We start from the raw sequence: 19,698 nt of genomic DNA on the forward strand, positions 1-19,698 counted from the left end.
AGCGCTGTATAATATTATTTTGTTCTATAGTCTACCTCTGGTTTCTTAAATTTCTTTTAAATTAAGATTAAAGTGAGCAGAACAGACTTGGCTTTTGAAAGATTAAAAATTCACTAGTTACTTTTAAGAATACCACATTCTGTTTTCTCTTCCTATCAAATTTTCTTCCATCCTGTCCTTTTATGATAGATCATTGAACAATTTTTTAGTGTACTTAAATTTTTGTAGTGGGCCTAAACTCGCCATTTTGGTATAAAGTACCTAACGATTGGGCTTTTTTGAGGGAAAATAACTCTTATGTAAGCAAGATAAGCGTGACCATGGCTAGAGACTGTATTCGAGTTACCTTGAAGGGCACACTGAGTTGTGGAAGCAGTTACCATGAACTATGACAGCCACAAAACAAAGGCCGTATATCAAATACATTTACCACCTAACTGATGGAGGCATTATGTAGACAACCTAGATAAAATTGGGTAAATCTTTTCTGATTTCAGATGTTACATTATTTACGTTAAGATAGGTAAAGGGGATGGCGAGACGGTGGCTTAGCAGTGAAGAACATGTACTGTTCTTACAGAGGAAGGACCTGAGCAGGGAGCACACAACTGCCTCTAATTGCAGATGGTGGCTTAGCAGTGAAGAACATGTACTGTTCTTACAGAGGAAGGACCTGAGCAGGGAGCACACAACTGCCTCTAATTGCAGATGGTGGCTTAGCAGTGAAGAACATGTACTGTTCTTACAGAGGAAGGACCTGAGCAGGGAGCACACAACTGCCTCTAATTGCAGCTCCAAGGAATGTCTCTCTGGCCTCTGCAGGAACCTGCATGTTCATGCAAATACCCACATACATATAGTTAAATTAAATCTTAAAACATTTGTAAGGGCTAGATGTTTGCTTAGCTTACTAACACACATCCTGCACTATCTTTAATGCAGATGTAGGTTCTTGGAGAACTTTAATTCCACGGACTCCTGATTGTATTCATAGGCTCAATTTTTACTAAGCTCCAAGAAAGCGGTACACTGGTGATTCCAAAACACAGATGCACACACAGAGCCCACTTACAACTAATTCTTACGGGGAAGCAAGTGTCATTAGGCCCAAGATCACAGAAAAGGGTGGCTACTCCACAAGCCCTCCTAGATCCTTGCAGTGAATAGAGCCAGGGACCGAGAGAAGGTACAGTCTGGGGTAGGGGGTGGGGCGGGAGGGGACAGTCATCCCCGCAGTAGTAAGAAAGCGAGTGGGTGAGCCATGGTTGGCGTGGACCTCGGCCCGGAACCGCGCCCAGTAGGCCAGCCCGGGTCTGCCCAGCGCGGCGGGCGCAGGCGGAGACGGAGGCCGAGCGGCCAGGAAGCCGGTGCGTCCGGCTGTGTCGCGCGGCCACGGCCATGGCTGGAAGCGAGCCCCGCGGAGCCGGCTCCCCGCCGCCCGCCAGCGACTGGAGCCGCCTGGAGGCCGCCATCCTGAGCGGCTGGAGGACCTTCTGGCATGCGGTGGGCAAGGAGCGGGCGGCGCGGACGGCGCCCCGGGAGGAGGCGGCGGAGGAGACCAGCGCGCTGACGCGGCTGCCGGTGAGCCGAGACCGCAGGCCGCGCACAGCCCCCGGGCCTGGGCGGCAGGGCAGCCACTTCCGGGTGTGTGCTCGCCTGGAAGGAGAGTGGCCAGCATCGCCCTGACATGGACTCACGGTGTCCCTGCCCCCCAGCCAGCCAAGATCGCCCCACAACCCACACTAGTGACCAGCACGATCACCCATAGACTGTCAGTCGTCCCAATATCTGGAAATGTGGCGAAGGAAACGGGTTAGCTTGGGAAAGTATTCCATTTGTCTCTCTGTTCTGCACATCTTATCTTCAGTCCTGGTCTCAGTGTATTCATTCCAGTTAGAGGATCGCCCGGAGCAAGCAAGTCTGATATATCCTAAACAACAAAACTGCCACGTAGTGGAAAATAAACGAAATTGAAAATAACCTCAAGTTAGAACAGGTCACAAAGGGAGTGCATGTTATTTAAAGTTTCAGAGAAAGATCAGGAAATGAAGAGATTAGACATTGTTGGTTATTGCAGTTCTTTTATCTCAGTTGGATTATTGGTATGTCCCACTGACATTCATTCCAAATGAAAACCCTCCAAGTTTCTCTCCTGTGTCCTTTGAAATGGATTAATAGACTATATAGAGAAATTCAGATGACAGATTGACACGCTTTCATTTGATCTAGTAATAAAATCAGAAAAATTTCCACTAGATACACGTTTATTTTGAGGAAAAAAATTAAGTGGTATATCAAAATACCTATGGGAAGAAAAATACGGAAGTGATTATCTTGCTTGAAAAGTAGGAAGACAGAGCCTTGAGCTTTCAAGAATGTTTCATATGTGTTAGGAATTAAAATGTTTAGTTTTGATTATTCTCTGAAGGAAAGGAAAATAAAATAGACTTAAGTAGTATAAAGAGTGACTCGTTAAAAAAAAAAAAAGAGTGACTCGTTCAGTTGACCTTTAGTATAGCAATTCTTTGTGGATTATCTAAATTATCACCAGTCTTCCAAGACAAATTATTCCTTTTTCTTCTGTGTCACGTGTTTCTGTTTCAGATCGATGTACAGCTGTATATTTTGTCATTTCTCTCTCCCCATGATCTGTGCCAGTTGGGAAGTACAGATCGGTACTGGAATAAAACCGTAAGAGACCCAATTCTCTGGAGGTATTTTCTGTTGCGGGACCTCCCTGCTTGGTCTTCTGTGGACTGGAAGTCACTTCCAGACCTAGAGATCTTAAAAAAGCCCATATCTGAGGTCACCGACAGCAAGTGTTTTGATTACATGGAGGTGTAAGTATCAGTTTCTGTGAATTAACAAGAGATACTAAATTTTACACCAAATAGTCCACATTAGTTCTGACTCTGCTACTAATTTGTTGCATGGAATTTGTCTGAATGGCCCCCTGATAAAATGATGGGTAGAGCTAGTTGACTTTTTTCATAAGACCCTTACAGCTTTAACCCTTTGTTATTTTCCTGTGGTGACTAACTAGTTTTAAATTCATTATATGTGGTACAGTTGGCAAGAAAGTAGACATTTCTTAACATTCTCATAACCTTTCTAATAGTTTCCATTTTGTTAAATTGTAATGCCTTTTCATAATCAGAGAAGGAATGTGCAGAGATCAGAAAACAATTCTTTTTTGGTAGGGAAGCAAACCATTTTTGAGAGTCTAAGAAATAAGATCTTGTTATCGCCTTAAAGCCTTGTTTCTTGGGTATCATGCACATGAGAAAGTTATTTTCACTGAAAAAATGCTGCATATTGGATGCTATGGGGATCTGCTCTGTGTATGTTTACTCCTGTACTTGTTTAAAACGTAAAGATTTAATCTTTGTGTTAAGGATGTAGAGGTTCTCAGAAAGGATATATGATTTGCATATGGCATAGCATGTAAGGGACTGTTCAATACTACCATGTTCCCTCAGAATGTGTCACTGTATGTAGGTAAAACCTACTTTATTGTGAACCCCACATTTAAAGCATAATAAAAAAAATTAAGAGAACCTTTGATCTTTAGGTAAGAATTGTTATACTACGCTAGATTCAGTAGCTACATTTAGAATTTTTCCACCTGCATTTTATTTGTTACTCAGCCTTTCTAATCCAGATGTTATTATGTCAGGTAGTATGGGATGACTAGATCAAAATGTACCATGATCTTTATAGATAATCTCAAATGACATTTCTTTTTTTTTAATTACTCTTATGTATTATTTGTTGTGTGTATATATGGGTGGGCACACACTTGCCATGATACATATGGAGGTCAGAAGACAACCTTTTGGGGTCCATTCTCTCCTTCCATCATATGGGTCCCTGGGATCAAACTCACGTCATCAGGCTTGGCCACATTGACCTGCTGAGCTGACATAGTTTCTTTCACATGGTTTTTATTTTGCTAATTTTCAATGGTGTATATTTGGGCCTTCCTGTGTATTTATTTAATAGTTTGAATGAACTATTGTATTGGAGAGTATTAAAAGAGTATTTAAGAAGTCTGATATTAGTGGCTTTAGTAATATTTTAAATTTTCGGGGATTTAATGCTAAGTATCTGTAGCCTATCTTAATTATGGGGATTCTTAATCTTAACATTATTGACATTTTGGAGCAGTTATGGGGGACTGTCCTGGAAATTGTAGGATGTACGTTGACATCTCTGATTCTACTAAGTTGATGCTGGTAGCACAGCCCCCTCTTCCCCAGATGTGAAAATAAAATTGTTCAGACGTTGCCACATACTCAAGGCTGAGGGGTAAAATCTTTCTCAGGAAGAGAACAGTTACTAGTCTATGCAATTAGTTTCAACTGTTCAAGCAAATATTGCTGTTTCATGAGAGAAACTAAATAAAAGATATGAACATAAATAACGTCTTCCCTGGGGAGGTTCCTGCAGCTTCATGATCACTCCCACTCTCTATCACTTGGTGTTTTTCCTTGTCATGGCACTCTGCATACATGTTACAATGGTGTATTTATCAACTATCTGGGAGGGTTGAAACCATACCCTTTATATTACTGTGTTTTGCAACTCCATAAATGATATATTCTCAAACGAAGAAGTCAAATGTTTTCTATTTTGTTGTCTAATTGTGGCAATTTTATGCAGTTATAAAATGTGCTGTCCACACACGAGAAGAGCCTTGAAAGCCAGCCGTCCTATGTACGGAGCTGTCACCTCTTTTTTACACTCGTTGATCATTCAGAATGAACCCCGATTTGCTATGTTTGGACCAGGTTTGGAAGAACTGAATACATCTTTGGTGTTGAGTTTGATGTCTTCTGAGGAACTTTGCCCAACTGCTGGTTTGCCTCATAGACAGATTGATGGTAATTTTCATGCTAATATACAATATGTTTTTAAATTAAATCTTGTAGCAAAATATAGAAATTGGTGGATGGACTCCCTGCTCCCACTAAATGGGAAAAAATTAATATAAGAAGTATGTTTGTTCTTAATTTCTCAAATTTGTATAATTTAGAATTTAATATGCTAAAAAAGATTATTGTATTTTAGCAGTGTATATCATGTTTACCATATGAAAAACTTACCAAGGAAAATCACTGAACACCTATTTGCAAATTATTTTATATATGTTGGGATTTTTGAAAAAGAATTGTATTATCGCATCTCTATAGAAAAAAAACAAAAACAACCCACAAAACAGGGTGTGACCTTTTGGTAAGGTGGGAAAGTATCATAAACATGAGTACTGATGCACAATGTAAGATGTGCTTTACTCATTAGATTGCATAGATACAGAGATGTAGAACAAGTCTTGGTCTTCCACGAAGACAATGGCTCTAAGTGAGAACACAGACAGGTATTTAGGTAATTAGAAGGTGACCAGTTAGTTTCTGAATAGAAAGATACGAACCAAAGAAGGCTGCTCATTGAAGATGATGCCTGCTGAGACTCTTGAGTATTAGTAGCTGTATCCCCTTAAAAGAGGAAGGATAAAAGCACAGAATTCTGGGGTGTCCATAAACCTAGCAAGAGTGGAGCTGGGTAAACACCACCACCACATGGGATGCATGAGTATGTGGGAGCTGTTGAAGAAGTTTCCTCAGAGGGTTGAGAGGATGAAGATTTCATTTTAGAAAGCTTATTCCAGTTCCTGAGTAAGAACTCATTAGAAGAGCCTAAAGAAGCTGCTATAATCTATGATTTAAAAACATGAAAGGGGTCATTGGATGAAAACAATTGAACACTGAGGATGAAAGTTGATACAATGAATAAGGATTTTGTAATAAGGAAAACAGATTTCTGCCTTGTAGTTTCTGTTGAGTTTAAAGTTGTTCACTAGGGTAAGAATTCACCAGAAGAGAATGATGTTTGTGGTTACTGCTTTTGGTGGCAGGAGCTAGGGATCTTGTCAGTTTTATTTTTACTAGTATCTGTAATGCCAGACACATTACAGGTTCCACACTATGGTGGTTTGAATGAGAATGTGCTCCATAGTCTCATATATTCAATTGCTTGGCCCCCAGTAGAACTGTTTGGTAAGGATTAAGAGGCATAGCCTTTTTAGAGGAGGTGCATCACTAAGGGAGGGCTTTGAGGTTTCAAAAGGTCACACACCATTCCCAGTTAGCCCTCCCTCTGCATGTTTGTGTCTCAACTGTTAGCTCTCAGCTACTGCTACAGCCTGCCTGCTGCCTGTTGCTATGACCATCGCCAGGATGGTTAAGGACTCTAACCCTCTGGAGTCATGAGTTCCAAATTAAGTGCTGTCTTTTATAAGTTGCCTTGGTCATGGCGTTTTGTCTCACATACATACACACACACACACACACACACACACACACACACACACACACACATACACACACACACACACAGAGTAAATGAATGGCTTACAGATTGTGTGTCCAGGTCAGAAGAACAAAAGCTAGAAAAATTAACATTTGGGAGTTGTAAGTGGTTCAGGTCCACATGGACTTGGAAGTTTAGGAGGATGGAGGGAAAGATAGTGCACAGCATGCTGAAATCTATGTGGGGGAGGGGATGATGATGGGCAATAAAGCTGAGGACAGAGACTGCTCTCCAGCTGGTTGGTGTGTTTCTCAGATGGAACTATTCCAGATGGTTCTTGAGTAATGGTTTAGACAAGTCACTGGGAGTACAGAGATCAGCTCACTTCTTCACCATAGGGTATGAGGAAATAAGCAATTCTGATAACTGAGAGCCCATGGCAAGAGAAGTATTACTTAAGGCAGGCCAGTTTCAGGCAAGGACTCTTAGTAGAAGCAACAATTCAGGACAAGCCAGAAGATATGAGGAAATTTGATAATTATGAAATGGCAATTACGATCTTCTTTTTTTTTTTTTTTTTTTTTGGTTTTTTGAGACAGGGTTTCTCTGTGTAGCTTTGCGCCTTTCCTGGAACTCGCTTTGGAGACCAGGCTGGCCTCGAACTCACAGAGATCCGCCTGGCTCTGCCTCCCAAGTGCTGGGATTAAAGGCGTGCGCCACCACTGCCCGGCGGCAATTGCGATCTTCTTACAGAGACTTAAGTGATTGCTGGAAAACGTCGACAAGATCAGAAAAGAATATGGGTTGCATAATAGGTTGGGCTCAGGTTAGACATGTTTTGAAAGAATAATTTTTGGAAATTAAACCGATATAAACAAAAGCAGAAACATTTGGTTCTGTTTCCATGTGCTTTCTGTGGACTAACATAACCGAAGGAGCAGAGGATCATGTGGTTTGGGATAGTTATAGTTTTAGTACCCGCAAGTCCAAATCTACACATGTGATACCTAGAATGGTGACATAAGTTGACATGACATAGCTTATTTAAGTAGAATTCGAGAAGTAGGGGAATGAAAGACTGGAGTTCTCTCTAATGAGGTAAGTGGGGTCAGACTATATTGATTTGTTTGTATATCTGGAGGCCCGTGGCTTTGTAGAGAAGAGAAACACTTAGATATGTGTCATTAAGCGATGTATCTGCTACTGCCAGAAAGGCTAGTTAAAGCAAGAGGATTTAGAGGACTGGTTAGATTCCAGATTTTTAATTGGTACTAAAAGGAGAATGGCCGTGGAGAGAAGTGGACAGATCTGAGGGGACATTTGTATAGCAAGAACTAGAGTGATGAAATCAAGGATGTTTCCTGGAGACCAAAAAGGACATTGATCATGAGCAAAACCACCACCACCACCACCACCACCACCACCACCAACAACAACAACAACAACAACAAAACAGAAGAGGCCAAGAAAGGGACAGCAACGGTGTTGGGTGACTCAGACACAAAGGAGTAAGAAGACAATATTAGCAATCTAAGGATATCACATATTAGATCTTATGCAATCCTTGAAGCCACCCCTAAGAGGTATAGATTGTTTCCTTTTTTTGTGTTGAAACAGTCTCACAAATAAGTGACTATCCTGGTAAGCTTAGGATTCTAATCCACATCACTCTAATTTTCCAAATTTCAGCATCTGCAGTTCTGGCTCCATTTCTAAGGCAGTTCTAATGCTGCACCACATGTTTATAAACAGTTTTTCATAGGGGAAGAAGGGGCGAATGTATACATGGATTATAAGACCCGTGAAGGTTGGAAGCATAAAATATGGAGAGGAGTCAACATTGAGGATAAATAGAAGTAGGTTACCATGCCCCGGCTGCTGTTGTAATGTTTGTAATGATGACTGAAGACTCACAAGCCAAGCTGTGCTTAATTCTCTATCTGTGTTTGTGCTGCCTTGTGAGTCAGAGTTCACAAGTCCACACAACTTTTTTGTCTTCATCACAAGCATTGCATTTTATTCCACAGTTGCATGTAACTTGCTGGGTTTTTTTTTCTTCGCCCTTTTCGATTTCACTGCATAATTTTTCAGTGGAATTTTTTTATGTTTTTATGATTGGCTTGTTTGTATAACTGACTTTCTCATGTAGGTATTGGATCTGGGGTCAATTTCCAGCTGAGCAATCAACATAAATTCAACATCCTTATATTATATTCGACTACCAGGTAAGGCTGCCTGCTCAGTGGGCTGCCTGAAACATCAGCAGTGGAACATTTTGGTGGGATGGAACCTGGTTAATGTCTTTTTCTTATGTTTACATTTTTTTCTTGCAGAAAGGAAAGAGACAGGGCAAGAGAAGAGCATACAAGTACAGTTAACAAGATGTTCAGCCTACAGAGTGAAGGAGATGAACACCAAGGAAGCCGCTACAGTGTGATTCCGCAAATTCAGAAGGTGTGTGAAGTCGTAGATGGCTTCATCTATGTGGCAAATGCCGAAGCTCACAAACGTAAGCATTCTTTTCTTTCTTCTTCAAGGTGCTATGACTTCATTCTTTGCAAAATAAATAATCATATCGTTACAGCACCATAATAATAGAACAGTTAGATTTTACCACTGTGACTTTCTGGCCATTACTGTCACTAATGTTTTCAAACCTTGTACGTTAGGACTACATGGGGACTTCCTAGCTTGCCACATTGTGATCCATAGATTTGGCCTGTTATCTTGGACATTCGGTTTTTATAAGCACCACAGAGTCCTGATATCTATAGCCATATTTTTATATAGTTCTACATTTTAAAACTACTGATGCTTTCTCTGCCTCTGATATATTCAAATAATTTATGTAGGTAACTGAAAATGTATTGGTTTGTTCTACCCATACTGTAGAGAGGTGTGGGGATAGGATGTTAGTTGAGTTGATTAAAGTTAAATTAATTAAATTAGTGGATTGATAATATTCTCCCTATACTCTGAATAATTGTCACAGACAATATTGTTTCGGTGACATTGCTATATCAGTGGACCATGAACCACTATTATAATTTCCTCCAAATCCTTTGTGTACAAGGTAGAATATAAATATACAATAAATGATTTATTATGCTGCTGTGGGATGTTCTGTATGGCAAATGTGTTGCTAATTAGTCAATAAATAAAACACTGATTGGCCATTGGCTAGGCAGGAAGTGTAGGCGGGACAAGGAGGAGAATAAAGCTGGGAAGTGGAAGGCTGAGTCAGAGAGACACTGCCAGCCGCCACGATGACAAACAGCATGTGAAGATGCCGGTAAGCCACGAGCCATGTGGCAAGGTATAGATTAATAGAAATAGATTAATTTAAGCTGTAAGAACAGTTAGCAAGAAGCCTGCCACAGCCATACAGTTTGTAACCAATATAAGTCTCTGTGTTTACTTGGTTGGGTCTGAGAGGCTGTGGGACTGGCAGGTGAGAGAGATTTGTCCTGACTGTGGGCCAGGCAGGAAAACTCCAGCTACATTATGCATGTTGCTTATATATAATATATATGATACATATATCATAGTTACTTAATGTGTTGATTTTAATTTACAATGAATTTATTTTTCTACCTATCTGTTAAGTCCTGGAGGCAATTATACTTAGAAATCCTGGATAAATTATTCATAAGAAAATAATAAATTCTTATGTTATTATAGCACTGTAAAAGGAAAAATTAATAGCAAAATAAAAGGTAGATTGATTTGTTCAACCAGCAGTTGGTGAGTTATCAATAGTTGCAGAGGTCAGACCCTGTATTTGCTGGTGGAGATAAGACTGAGAGCAAATACTGATAGAGAACTCACTTTCATCTAGTCTTCCAGGTTGGTCCTAATAGCCCCCTGTAAAATGGGCAGAAAAAGTAGGGTATTAGCCTAGGTCATAACTGAGGCCTCAGACTCAATCCCAAGCATGATAGATAAAAATAAATTACTTAATTAAAACATAGGATAAAAAAATAATCTATACCTACTTACTGAATTTTTTCCATGGAGCTCTGCTAGATTTTCATTAAAAGTTTAGTGGTAGGACGGAGCCCTCTGAGTCCTTTGGGAAAGAGGCATATGTTGATCAGCTGCTATGCAGGTGAGAGGAGCCCTGTTTTCTATATCATTTTCTCAGATGAAGCCATAGCTTTCTATCAACAGTGATAGGATGAGAAATCCCTCTGCCTCTTATTCCACCAGAGACCGACTGCTCCTAAGAGAAGGGTAGAAACCAAAGCTCTTTGCCTGAGCACAGAGGTAGGAATTGAATTTGTAGCAAGTACTCTTTTGTTTTCTGATTCTGTGGAGGGAAGGATGTTTTCACAGAAGACCTTTCTATCAATACAGGGCAGAATTCAGTAGTCATGCTTGGACACCAAGAATGCTTCCACAATTCATGCTTAGGTGTGGTTGATATATTGTGTATCCTAATAAACTTATCTGAGGGTCAGAGAACAGAACAGCCAATAGATTAGACATAGAGGCCAGAAAATGGTGGCACAGATGCCTTTAATCCTATCACTTGGGAGGCAGAGATCCGTCTGAATCTCTATGAGTTCAAGGACACATTAGGAACAGAGCCAGATGTGGTGGCACACACCTTTAATCCCAGAACTTGAGATCTCCTGTCTTTGCTTGGGAAAGACACATAACTTTAATCCCAGGAAGTGATGGCAGGAAGCAGAAAGGTAGATAAGGCGAGAGGATGAGGAACTAGAGGCTTTTTAATCCTTTTGGCTTTTGAACAGCAATTCAGCTAATATCCATTCAGGTGAGGACTCAGATGCTTTCAGTTTGAGGAAACAAGATCAGTTGAGGAATTGGCGAGGTGAGGTTGGCTGTGGCTTGTTCTGCTTCTCTGATCTTTCAGAATTCACCCCAATACCTGGCTTCCCTGAGTTTTTTATTTAATAAGACCATTTAGAAATTCATGTTACACTTAGGGGCATACCATCCTAAGAATGTCGCTGGTGTGTAAAAACAGCCTGGACCTCACTATATAGCCTGGGCTGGCCTTGAACTCATGGCATTTATTCTGCCCCATCCTCCTGATTGCTGGTATTACAAGTGTGATCTATCATACCTAACTGCAGAGAGAATTTGAATTCTCTGTGTTGGCATTAACTATAGCAATAGAGGCCAAATCCACCAACAACAGACTACTTTGACTCCAACCAATGTGTTAGTGGCCCAACAGTCCAAGGAACATGCCTGCTTCTGAGAGTCGGTCCTCTTTACCTCCGTCTCTAACTGCTTTTCTAAATAAAATGCCTAGCATTAAACCTAAAAGTTTTGAGACAGGAAAAGAAACAGTGGCTTGTATCTGTAGCCTAAGCTTCTTGGGAGGCTGATATAGGGGAATGGCTTGGGAATTTTGTTTACCACATGCTGTCAGTGATCTGGACCCTCCAGTAAAAAGGCAGAGGTAAAAAAATCTGGATGAAAACAAAAATAGAGCCAATTTTATGCTCAGATATTGGAAGTAAGGCCTTTGGCAGAAAGAGTAATCAGACAGTTGCTGAATGTGTAAGAGAAAATCATGTCATAGAAAGTTACTTTAAATAACCGGAACACCTGAATGTTCTTGTGACTATATTTCCTTATGTCATCATCAAAATTTCTATCTTTGAAAGCGAGTTTAATACAATTTTGTGGGAGATTTAGCAATAAAGGCAGTTTTTTGTGTTTAAATCCTGGTAAAAATTTTAATTCCTTTGTGTGCTGTTTTTAACTATAATTATTTTTAGAGTAATTATAAGTAATGTAAATTACAAATTTTAACTTTAAATTTCTTAGGACATGAATGGCAAGATGAATTTTCTCGTATTATGGCCATGACTGATCCAGCTTTTGGATCGTCAGGAAGACCAATGCTGGTTTTATCTTGTATTTCTCAAGCGGATGTAAAAAGAATGCCCTGTTTTTATTTAGCTCATGAGCTGCGTCTCAATCTTCTAAACCACCCATGGATGGTAAGGTCCTAACTGCTCTGGTGACAAAGAATTTATTTTTAGTGAACTTTCTATTGTATGTATTTATTTATATATGTGCACATGTATGTTTGCATGTATGTGCGTTGGTGAGCTTTCTTTTATGGTAACAAAATACCCAAGACAATAATTTAAAGAGAAAAGAAGGCATATTTTCTCTCAGATTATGTTTTGGTTCATGATCAGTTGACCCTCTTGATTTTTGAGCCTGTGGCAAGGCAGATTATCATCCTGTAAATAGTATAGAGGATATAGAGATAGAGGAAACTTCTGTCTTGGAACAAAAGGGGAAGAGAAAGAGGAAGGGGCTGAGATCACAGGATGACCTTCAAGGAACATCCCAAGTGACCTTCCAGAAGTCACCACTTCTTGAAAATTTCACCACTCCCTAACAGCAGTGTGGGGTAGGGACCAGGCCTGTGACACATAGAACTTTAGGGAACGCTAATTAGAACGACAGCATTCGTTTTTGAAGCAAACTACCACTCTAAAGTGAATTTTAAGGGCTTGACTGATGGCTGGGAATAAATTTGGATGGTCATCTGTTCCCTACTCACCCCTCCTATGGTAGGAACAGAAAGACAGTAACTGGGGGTAGTTTTAAGGACCCCACTCTTGTGGTTTTCTCAGCACCAATGTGTATGCTTTAAGAATCTTAGGATGAGTAGCATTTCCCATGTAAAAATACAGGTCACTGGGGCTAAGGATATTGCTCAGTGATGAAGTACCTACCCAATAGGCAGGGGACTGACGAGTTTGGTTTCTAACACCCCTGAAAATGTACATCTCATGGGTTAGTGCTTTAAATTTTGTTTGAATAATGAAACCTTTTTCTCAAATGATAGCTGACACGAAACTCCGTATTGTCTACCTGCCTCTGCCTCCCAAGTGCTGGGGTTAAAGATTTTTCTTTTTTTTTCCCTATCTACCTAAAGGTTTGTTGATTTTGTTTAAAATTCAGAAAACCAACTGTTTATCTTTTAAATCACTGTTTCATTTATTTCTACTGTTTTCTTTGTTGTTTCTTTCCATCTCATAATATGGTGTTTGTTTTGCTCTGATTTCCCTAAACCCCTGAGATACATCATTAGCATGTTTATTTGAAATCTTATTTATTTACTGGGGCTTGGGCCCAAAATATGCCCCTACCCCTGTGTGTGTGTGTGTGTGTGTGTGTGTGTGTGTGTGTGTGTGTGTGTGTGTGTATGTGTGTGTACCTTAAGTTTTTCTGTGTCCTGCCTGGCCCATGGCCAGGACAAATCTTTCCCACTCATGTCCCCCAGGTAAGCACACAGAGGCTTATATTAATTAAAACTGTTTGGCCATTTGCTCAGGCTTATTACTGACTAGCTCTTACACTTAAATTTATCCATAATTCTTATCTATGTTTAGCCATGTGGCTTGGTACCTTTTCTCAGTTCTGCCTTCACATCTTGCTTCCTCTGTGTCTGGCTGGTGACTCCTGACTCAGCCTTCCTCTTCCCAGAATTCCCTTCTTTGCTTGTCCTGCCTATACTTCCTGCCTGACTACTGGCCAATTATCATTTTATTTATTTACCAATCAGAGCAACACATTCCCAGCTTTTTATTAGACAATGAGAATGAAAAGTTTTTGCATTCTCTGCCAATGTAGCAATCCAAATCAGACCACATTAGAAAAAAAAACCAGTTTAATGTATAAAGCATTCCCAGGTGATTCTCCAGCCCCCAAGAGAGGAGACAGGGATGAGAGCCTGGAAAACCACGTGTCTGTTTTCTGGGATGCAGCTTAAATACCCTGAGGGAGTGGTGTTGAGCATCTCTGGGGAAGGAGTCATGTTTGGCGGGCTTTGAAGGGGCGGGTTTGGGGAAAGAGATGAGGGAGGAGAGTTGAGGTGGATCTTCCACCAGAACATTCCAGACTTTTGGGTTTACGGATGCCAGAGTGCCAGGGGCTGAGGTGGGGCTCCCACCAGAACAAAGAGTAATTCATATTCACAGTGTACAGAAAGATGGTTCCACAGCACTGTTTCCCACTTTTATGTGTCCTTCTAATTTATCCAATGGCCCATTGTTTGTTTAGTAGCATGTTACGTCTATGTATTTGTCCATTTCTAGTTTTTTGTTGTTGTGATTTCTAGTTTTATTCTGCCTTTAATCATAAAAATACATATGATTTTTTAACTTAATTGTTTTCATTGTTGAAGATTTTGTGGTCTAAAATAATGTCTATTCTAGAGAATGTTCCAATATATGATGAAAACCAAGTGTATATTCTGTAGTTTTTAGATAAAATATTCTCTAAATGTCTGTCAGGTCCATGCGGCTCCGGTCAGCTCTGCAGTATGTCACGTTTATTAGTTGGGCAGTTAGGTTCATTAAAAAGTGTTTTAGTTTTTAAAGTGGATCCTTTGGAGGAATTGTTTTCCAGGATGTACAAGAAGCCTGTCCCTCCCATTTCCAGAGCTGAGTTCTGAGAAATAAGACTAACACTAACATGGTTAGAAGACATAAGAGAAGATCACTTATTTACATGATAGTACATGAAAGATGTACTCAGTCTTTGTTCAGGTCATTTTATTTTAGCTCATATTGTTTAGCTCAAAAACAAAATAATGTCTAGAGAAATGTCTCACCCTAAGATTCTGGTTTGAACTGACAGCATCCTCTCTTACCTGCTCACAGGTCCAGGATATAGAGGCTGAAACTCTGACTGGTTTCTTGAATGGCATTGAGTGGATTCTTGAGGAAGTGGAATCTAAACATGCAAAATGATGTTCCTTTTGGACCTTCAGAAGCCTCAGGGCATGACGTGGTGTGTGTTTCCCGTCGTCCATCCTATTCCTGCATTTCTGTAGGAGGGCTTTACACAGGACAACTATGGCTGCTGTGATCCTGACTCTCGACCATAAATCAGTTGCAAGTTTCAATCATACTACCTTTCCCCGAAATGAACTCTCACATTTTTGATAACTTTTATATTTTCTGTCTTTTTGAAAATATTAAATTCTACAAAACAAAAGTTTGTGATTCTTTCATTCCTCGTGGTTTCTCTTTTTTTGCCAACAAGTTTGCCCTGATGGGAAATAGTCAACCTGCTTAGCTTAGGATATTTTCAGTGGACTCACTAATTGGCTATCAGAAAGAAGTTTTTAATCTGTTCTCAATACTAGTTATACTAGTTATGAAAATTTCAATAGAACTACGTTAATATTATGGCCCAAACCTCTGTTCTTTTTTGAGAGACTAGAAAGAATATTACATTATATCTGATATTGCTTCAGTGCAAATGAGTTTTTCCTAGAAGTTGTCATGTTCAAATAATTTTGAACATGGAAGTGCTAACTTCTGGGTCATGAAGAAAACATCCTAGAGATTTACATGTGTGATACTACCCCACCAAATGCCCATGTCTCACAGAGGAAATAACTTAGCACCCCATTGTAACTGGGGAATTTTCAAGTTATAGTGAAAGGAATGTAAATGATGCTGTATGGTTCTGTATTTAAATGTATTTTTGTTTTGCGGAGAAAGCTGTACCATACATATGATCGTATTCTTTCTTAATAGTCGGGTGATTGTCGTTGCCATTTTAACCTTCTGGTGAAGGTCTTGCTGGTAGAGTTCGCAGCTGTGCTAGACCTCACATGTCAAGAGAAACCTACGTGGGACTAAATGGGAGAGGATGTTCCTGAGTTAACACGTGTACTCATGAATCCGTTGAGCTCATGAGGATGTTCCTGAGCTAACACATGTACTCATGAATCCATTGAGCTCACGAATAGCTTCAACCTACTCAAGAAAGCAGCTCCCAAACTGACGTTTAAAGATCCCATTTGTTCCTACCTCTTAATAGTATATATAAGGGATTAAACTCAACATGTACTTCAGAAAGGACAAATTGTGTAAAATCGCAGCCACATATTTTTCTTGGTTTTAGTTGAAGCAACAGAGATACAGAGAAGTGGGGAATTCTATACCATTCCAGGTCCCATATCATGATATGTCTAACTAGGGAGGACATGAGATGGGAACTGCAGATTTCTTCACCTAAGTTAAAGAATGACTAGTTATTACAATGTTAATTGAGAAATCAATTCCCTGGGGCCATTGAGATGACTCAGCAGGAAAAGCCGACACCCCAGGGTAGGTCCTGTGTTAGTTACTTCCCTGTTGCTATGATAAGATACCCTGACCAAGGCAGCTTATAAAAGAAAGCATTTAATTTGGGAGTTCATGATTCCATAAGGTTAGAGTCCATTCCCATCAAGACAGGCAACATGCCAGCAGGTAGGCAGGCAGTATGCTGGAGCAGTAGCTGAAACCTCACATCTTGATTCACAAGAATCAGGTAGAAAGAGAGCTAATTGGGGAAATGTCGTGGAAATCAAAATCCACCCCCTAGTGACAAAGCCACACCTTCTAACCTTTCCCAAATGGTTCTATAAACTGGGGACCAAACATTCAAATATATGAGCCTTTAGGGGCCATTCTCATTCAAAATACCACAGATCTCCTGAACCTACATTGGATGGAGAGTATCAACTCCTAAAAGTTGTCCTCTGACCTCTACATATATGCAATAGCATGCACGCATATATGAGCATGTGTATACACACATGAAGAATCGTACAGTAATAACTTTAAAAGTCAATTTCCTGGACTCTGTTATAGGTCACTAAACTCTCATCAGTGCTGTTTAGAGGACGAAGTAAATAAAAAACAGCTAGGCATGGTACCTCTGATGTTGACAATGACCTCATTCAAGTCCCAGTGATTTCAATTCTTGTTCACATGAGCAAGTAAGTTTCGTAAATTCTGAATTCTTGTTTTCTCCTGTACAGAATGGGGATCACTATATTTTCCTAGGAATTGAGTTTTGGCTCCATCAAGAACTAGATGTGAGCATCGGGATATTAACTCTGTGGGAAGGTCTTCACTTCAATGCTAACCTAAGTTGTTTTTTTTTTTTTCAGTATCACTCTGAGATGATTATTCTGCTTGGACAGCTACTTAACAGCTATGGATTGTATGATTAAAAAAGTAAGGGCCAATATTTCATCATCCAAACTGCTGAAAAATAACTGGAAAAGTGTGCCCTAGAGATGGTATGAGAACCACATGTATTTATTTGTAAATGTTATGAACCAAATTATTTCCATCTAAATTCATATGTTGAAATCAGCTAGGGTACATCAGTATACCTCAGAATGTGACTACATTCAAATTGAGGGCTTGTTTTTTTTTTTTTAGACAGGGTTTCTCTGCCTGTCCTGGAACTTGCTCTGTAGATCAGGCTTGCCTCTGCCTCCTGAGTGCTGGGATTAAAGGTGTGTGCCACCACAGCCAGCTAAGGGACTTTAATTAAGGAGGTAATAATCATCAAATGGGATTATACAGTCACACCTAATCTAATAGACCTAATCTAATATGACTACTGTCCTTATTAACAAAGTGGCACACTAGGGATGTGGGTGAACAGAGAAAAGACTCCATGAAGGCATGGAATATTTGTAACCAAGAGACCTCAAGAAAAGACAAACCTATCAATACCTTCATATACCTTTCAGGAGTGTGACAAAATCAACTTCTATCATTTTCAACTGTTTGAACTATTTTGCCATGGCATCCACAGAAAACTAGCTTCACAATTGAATGTTGTTATGTATTGGTTTTAGGCTGCTGTCTTGCAGAAATCATACAGAAGGTCTCAATATATAGTGGTATTCAGTTTTATAACTACAATTAAAATAAGTATATGTTAAAGGACTATTGGCTTTATTTCTACCAAGGAAAAGCATAATTCCCTATATTATTGTCAAAATTATTTTTCTGAAATCTCGATTCTATTTCATTACTCTTTAGAACCCAGTGGCTCACCATTCCTTTTAATGAGGCCTAACATTTATAGCTTGATCTTACGATACAAAAAGAGCAGTTTTCTCAGTGCTTCATTGCATGGAATAGGAAGACAGAACTAATGATTTGTGGAAATTGTGATTGTTACCATAGTGATGGACTATCAAATTTGTCATTCTGAAATACATCCAACAAAATAATCAAATCACATAAACATTAGACGTCTTCATTTATGAGATATTTCAGATTTGTAGTAATAGAAAATATAGAAATAATGAAGCTTAAGATTTAGTTCAGGCCTACTGTGTGCCAGGCTTTGTGCCATTTCTGGGGACACAGAAATAAAAACCAGTGCTATAAAGCCCTCAGCACAATGGCTTCTTCAGCAGTTTGGTATCAGCCGAAGTTGGATTAGTTTCCAATGGTATATAAATTGGTGATAATTATAAATTGACAATGTTAGTATACAAAAAAGTGAATTCCTCATCTGATGAGAGAGACAAGATTTAAACTTGAAATTATTGGTTTCTTTTCAGGACATTTTAAACTGATAGCAGAAGTGATGAGCATTAGGGAGAACCAAGCTTTTGAGAAAGGCTTTGACAATGTCTGTCAAGTTTATTAAAACCATTAACTGTTTTGACTTAGTAACTTATTTTTTAAAGCATATTGTGGTGTTTGAATGAAAATGGCCCCCAGAGGTCATTAGGAGGTGTGGCTTTGTTGGAGGAAATGTGTCACTGGGGTGGGCTTTGAGGTTTCAGATGCTCAAGTGAGGCCCAGTGTCATTCTCTCTTCCTGCTGCCTGCTGATCCAGCGATAGAACTCTCCGTTACCTCTCCAGCATCATGTCTGCCTGCATGCTGCCATGCTTCCTGCCACGATGATAATGAACTAAACCTCTGAACTGTAAGCCAGCCCCAGTTAAATCTTTTCTTTTATAAGAGTTGCCATGGCCATAGTGTCTCTTCTCAGCAGTAGAAACCCTAAGACACATATCTTCAAGGAAAAGTCACTGATTTGCACGACGTTACAACTAATTGAAATAAGAAAAAAGAGAATTCCACATGATAACTGAGAGAAAGAGAAAAATCTTCACAATCATACATGCTATATTAACCAGCTTTTCATTACTTTAATAAAATGTCAGGAATGTTAAATTTTAAAGAGATGAGGCGAATTTTGCTTCAGGGTTCTGGAGTTTCTAGTCCAAGACAGGGCTGCTCCATTGTTTCGAGCCTTTGGTAAGGACAGCATATGGCAGAAGCGTATGGTAGAGAAAACCATTCATGAGCCAAGGAGTAGAAACAGAAAATACCAGATGGTGGGACTGTGTAACATCTAAGGACTCCCTTGGTCCATAGAACTCTAATACTACCACCTGGAGGCCAAGACTTTGTGTCTGGACCATTAGAGGACATTATATATATTCCAAATCAGAGAAAAAAAAACTTGGTTGAGAAACTTTCAACCACAGAACTATGCAGAGAAATGCCATGTAAGCTTTGTGAATTACTATGTGTTTTACCAGCTTACCATTTGTCACCAACAA

General features: G+C 39.7%; 1 protein-coding gene across 1 annotated transcript; it reads left to right on the forward strand.

Moving 5' to 3' along the window:
• Window positions 1–1,235: 1,235 nt before the first annotated feature.
• On the forward strand, window positions 1,236–15,310 carry Fbxo4 (F-box protein 4). Its single transcript, XM_052743220.1, has 7 exons — window positions 1,236–1,581; window positions 2,605–2,840; window positions 4,663–4,883; window positions 8,459–8,534; window positions 8,643–8,818; window positions 12,115–12,290; window positions 14,973–15,310. The coding sequence occupies exons 1-7, from the start codon at window positions 1,399–1,401 to the stop codon at window positions 15,060–15,062; spliced, it is 1,158 nt and encodes a 385-aa protein (XP_052599180.1). The 5' UTR covers window positions 1,236–1,398; the 3' UTR covers window positions 15,063–15,310.
• Window positions 15,311–19,698: the final 4,388 nt, after the last annotated feature.

This window comes from Peromyscus californicus, unplaced genomic scaffold (assembly GCF_007827085.1).
Source record: "Peromyscus californicus insignis strain IS unplaced genomic scaffold, ASM782708v3 Scaffold_18__1_contigs__length_77618521, whole genome shotgun sequence".
In the NCBI taxonomy this organism is placed as follows: Eukaryota; Metazoa; Chordata; class Mammalia; order Rodentia; family Cricetidae; genus Peromyscus; species Peromyscus californicus.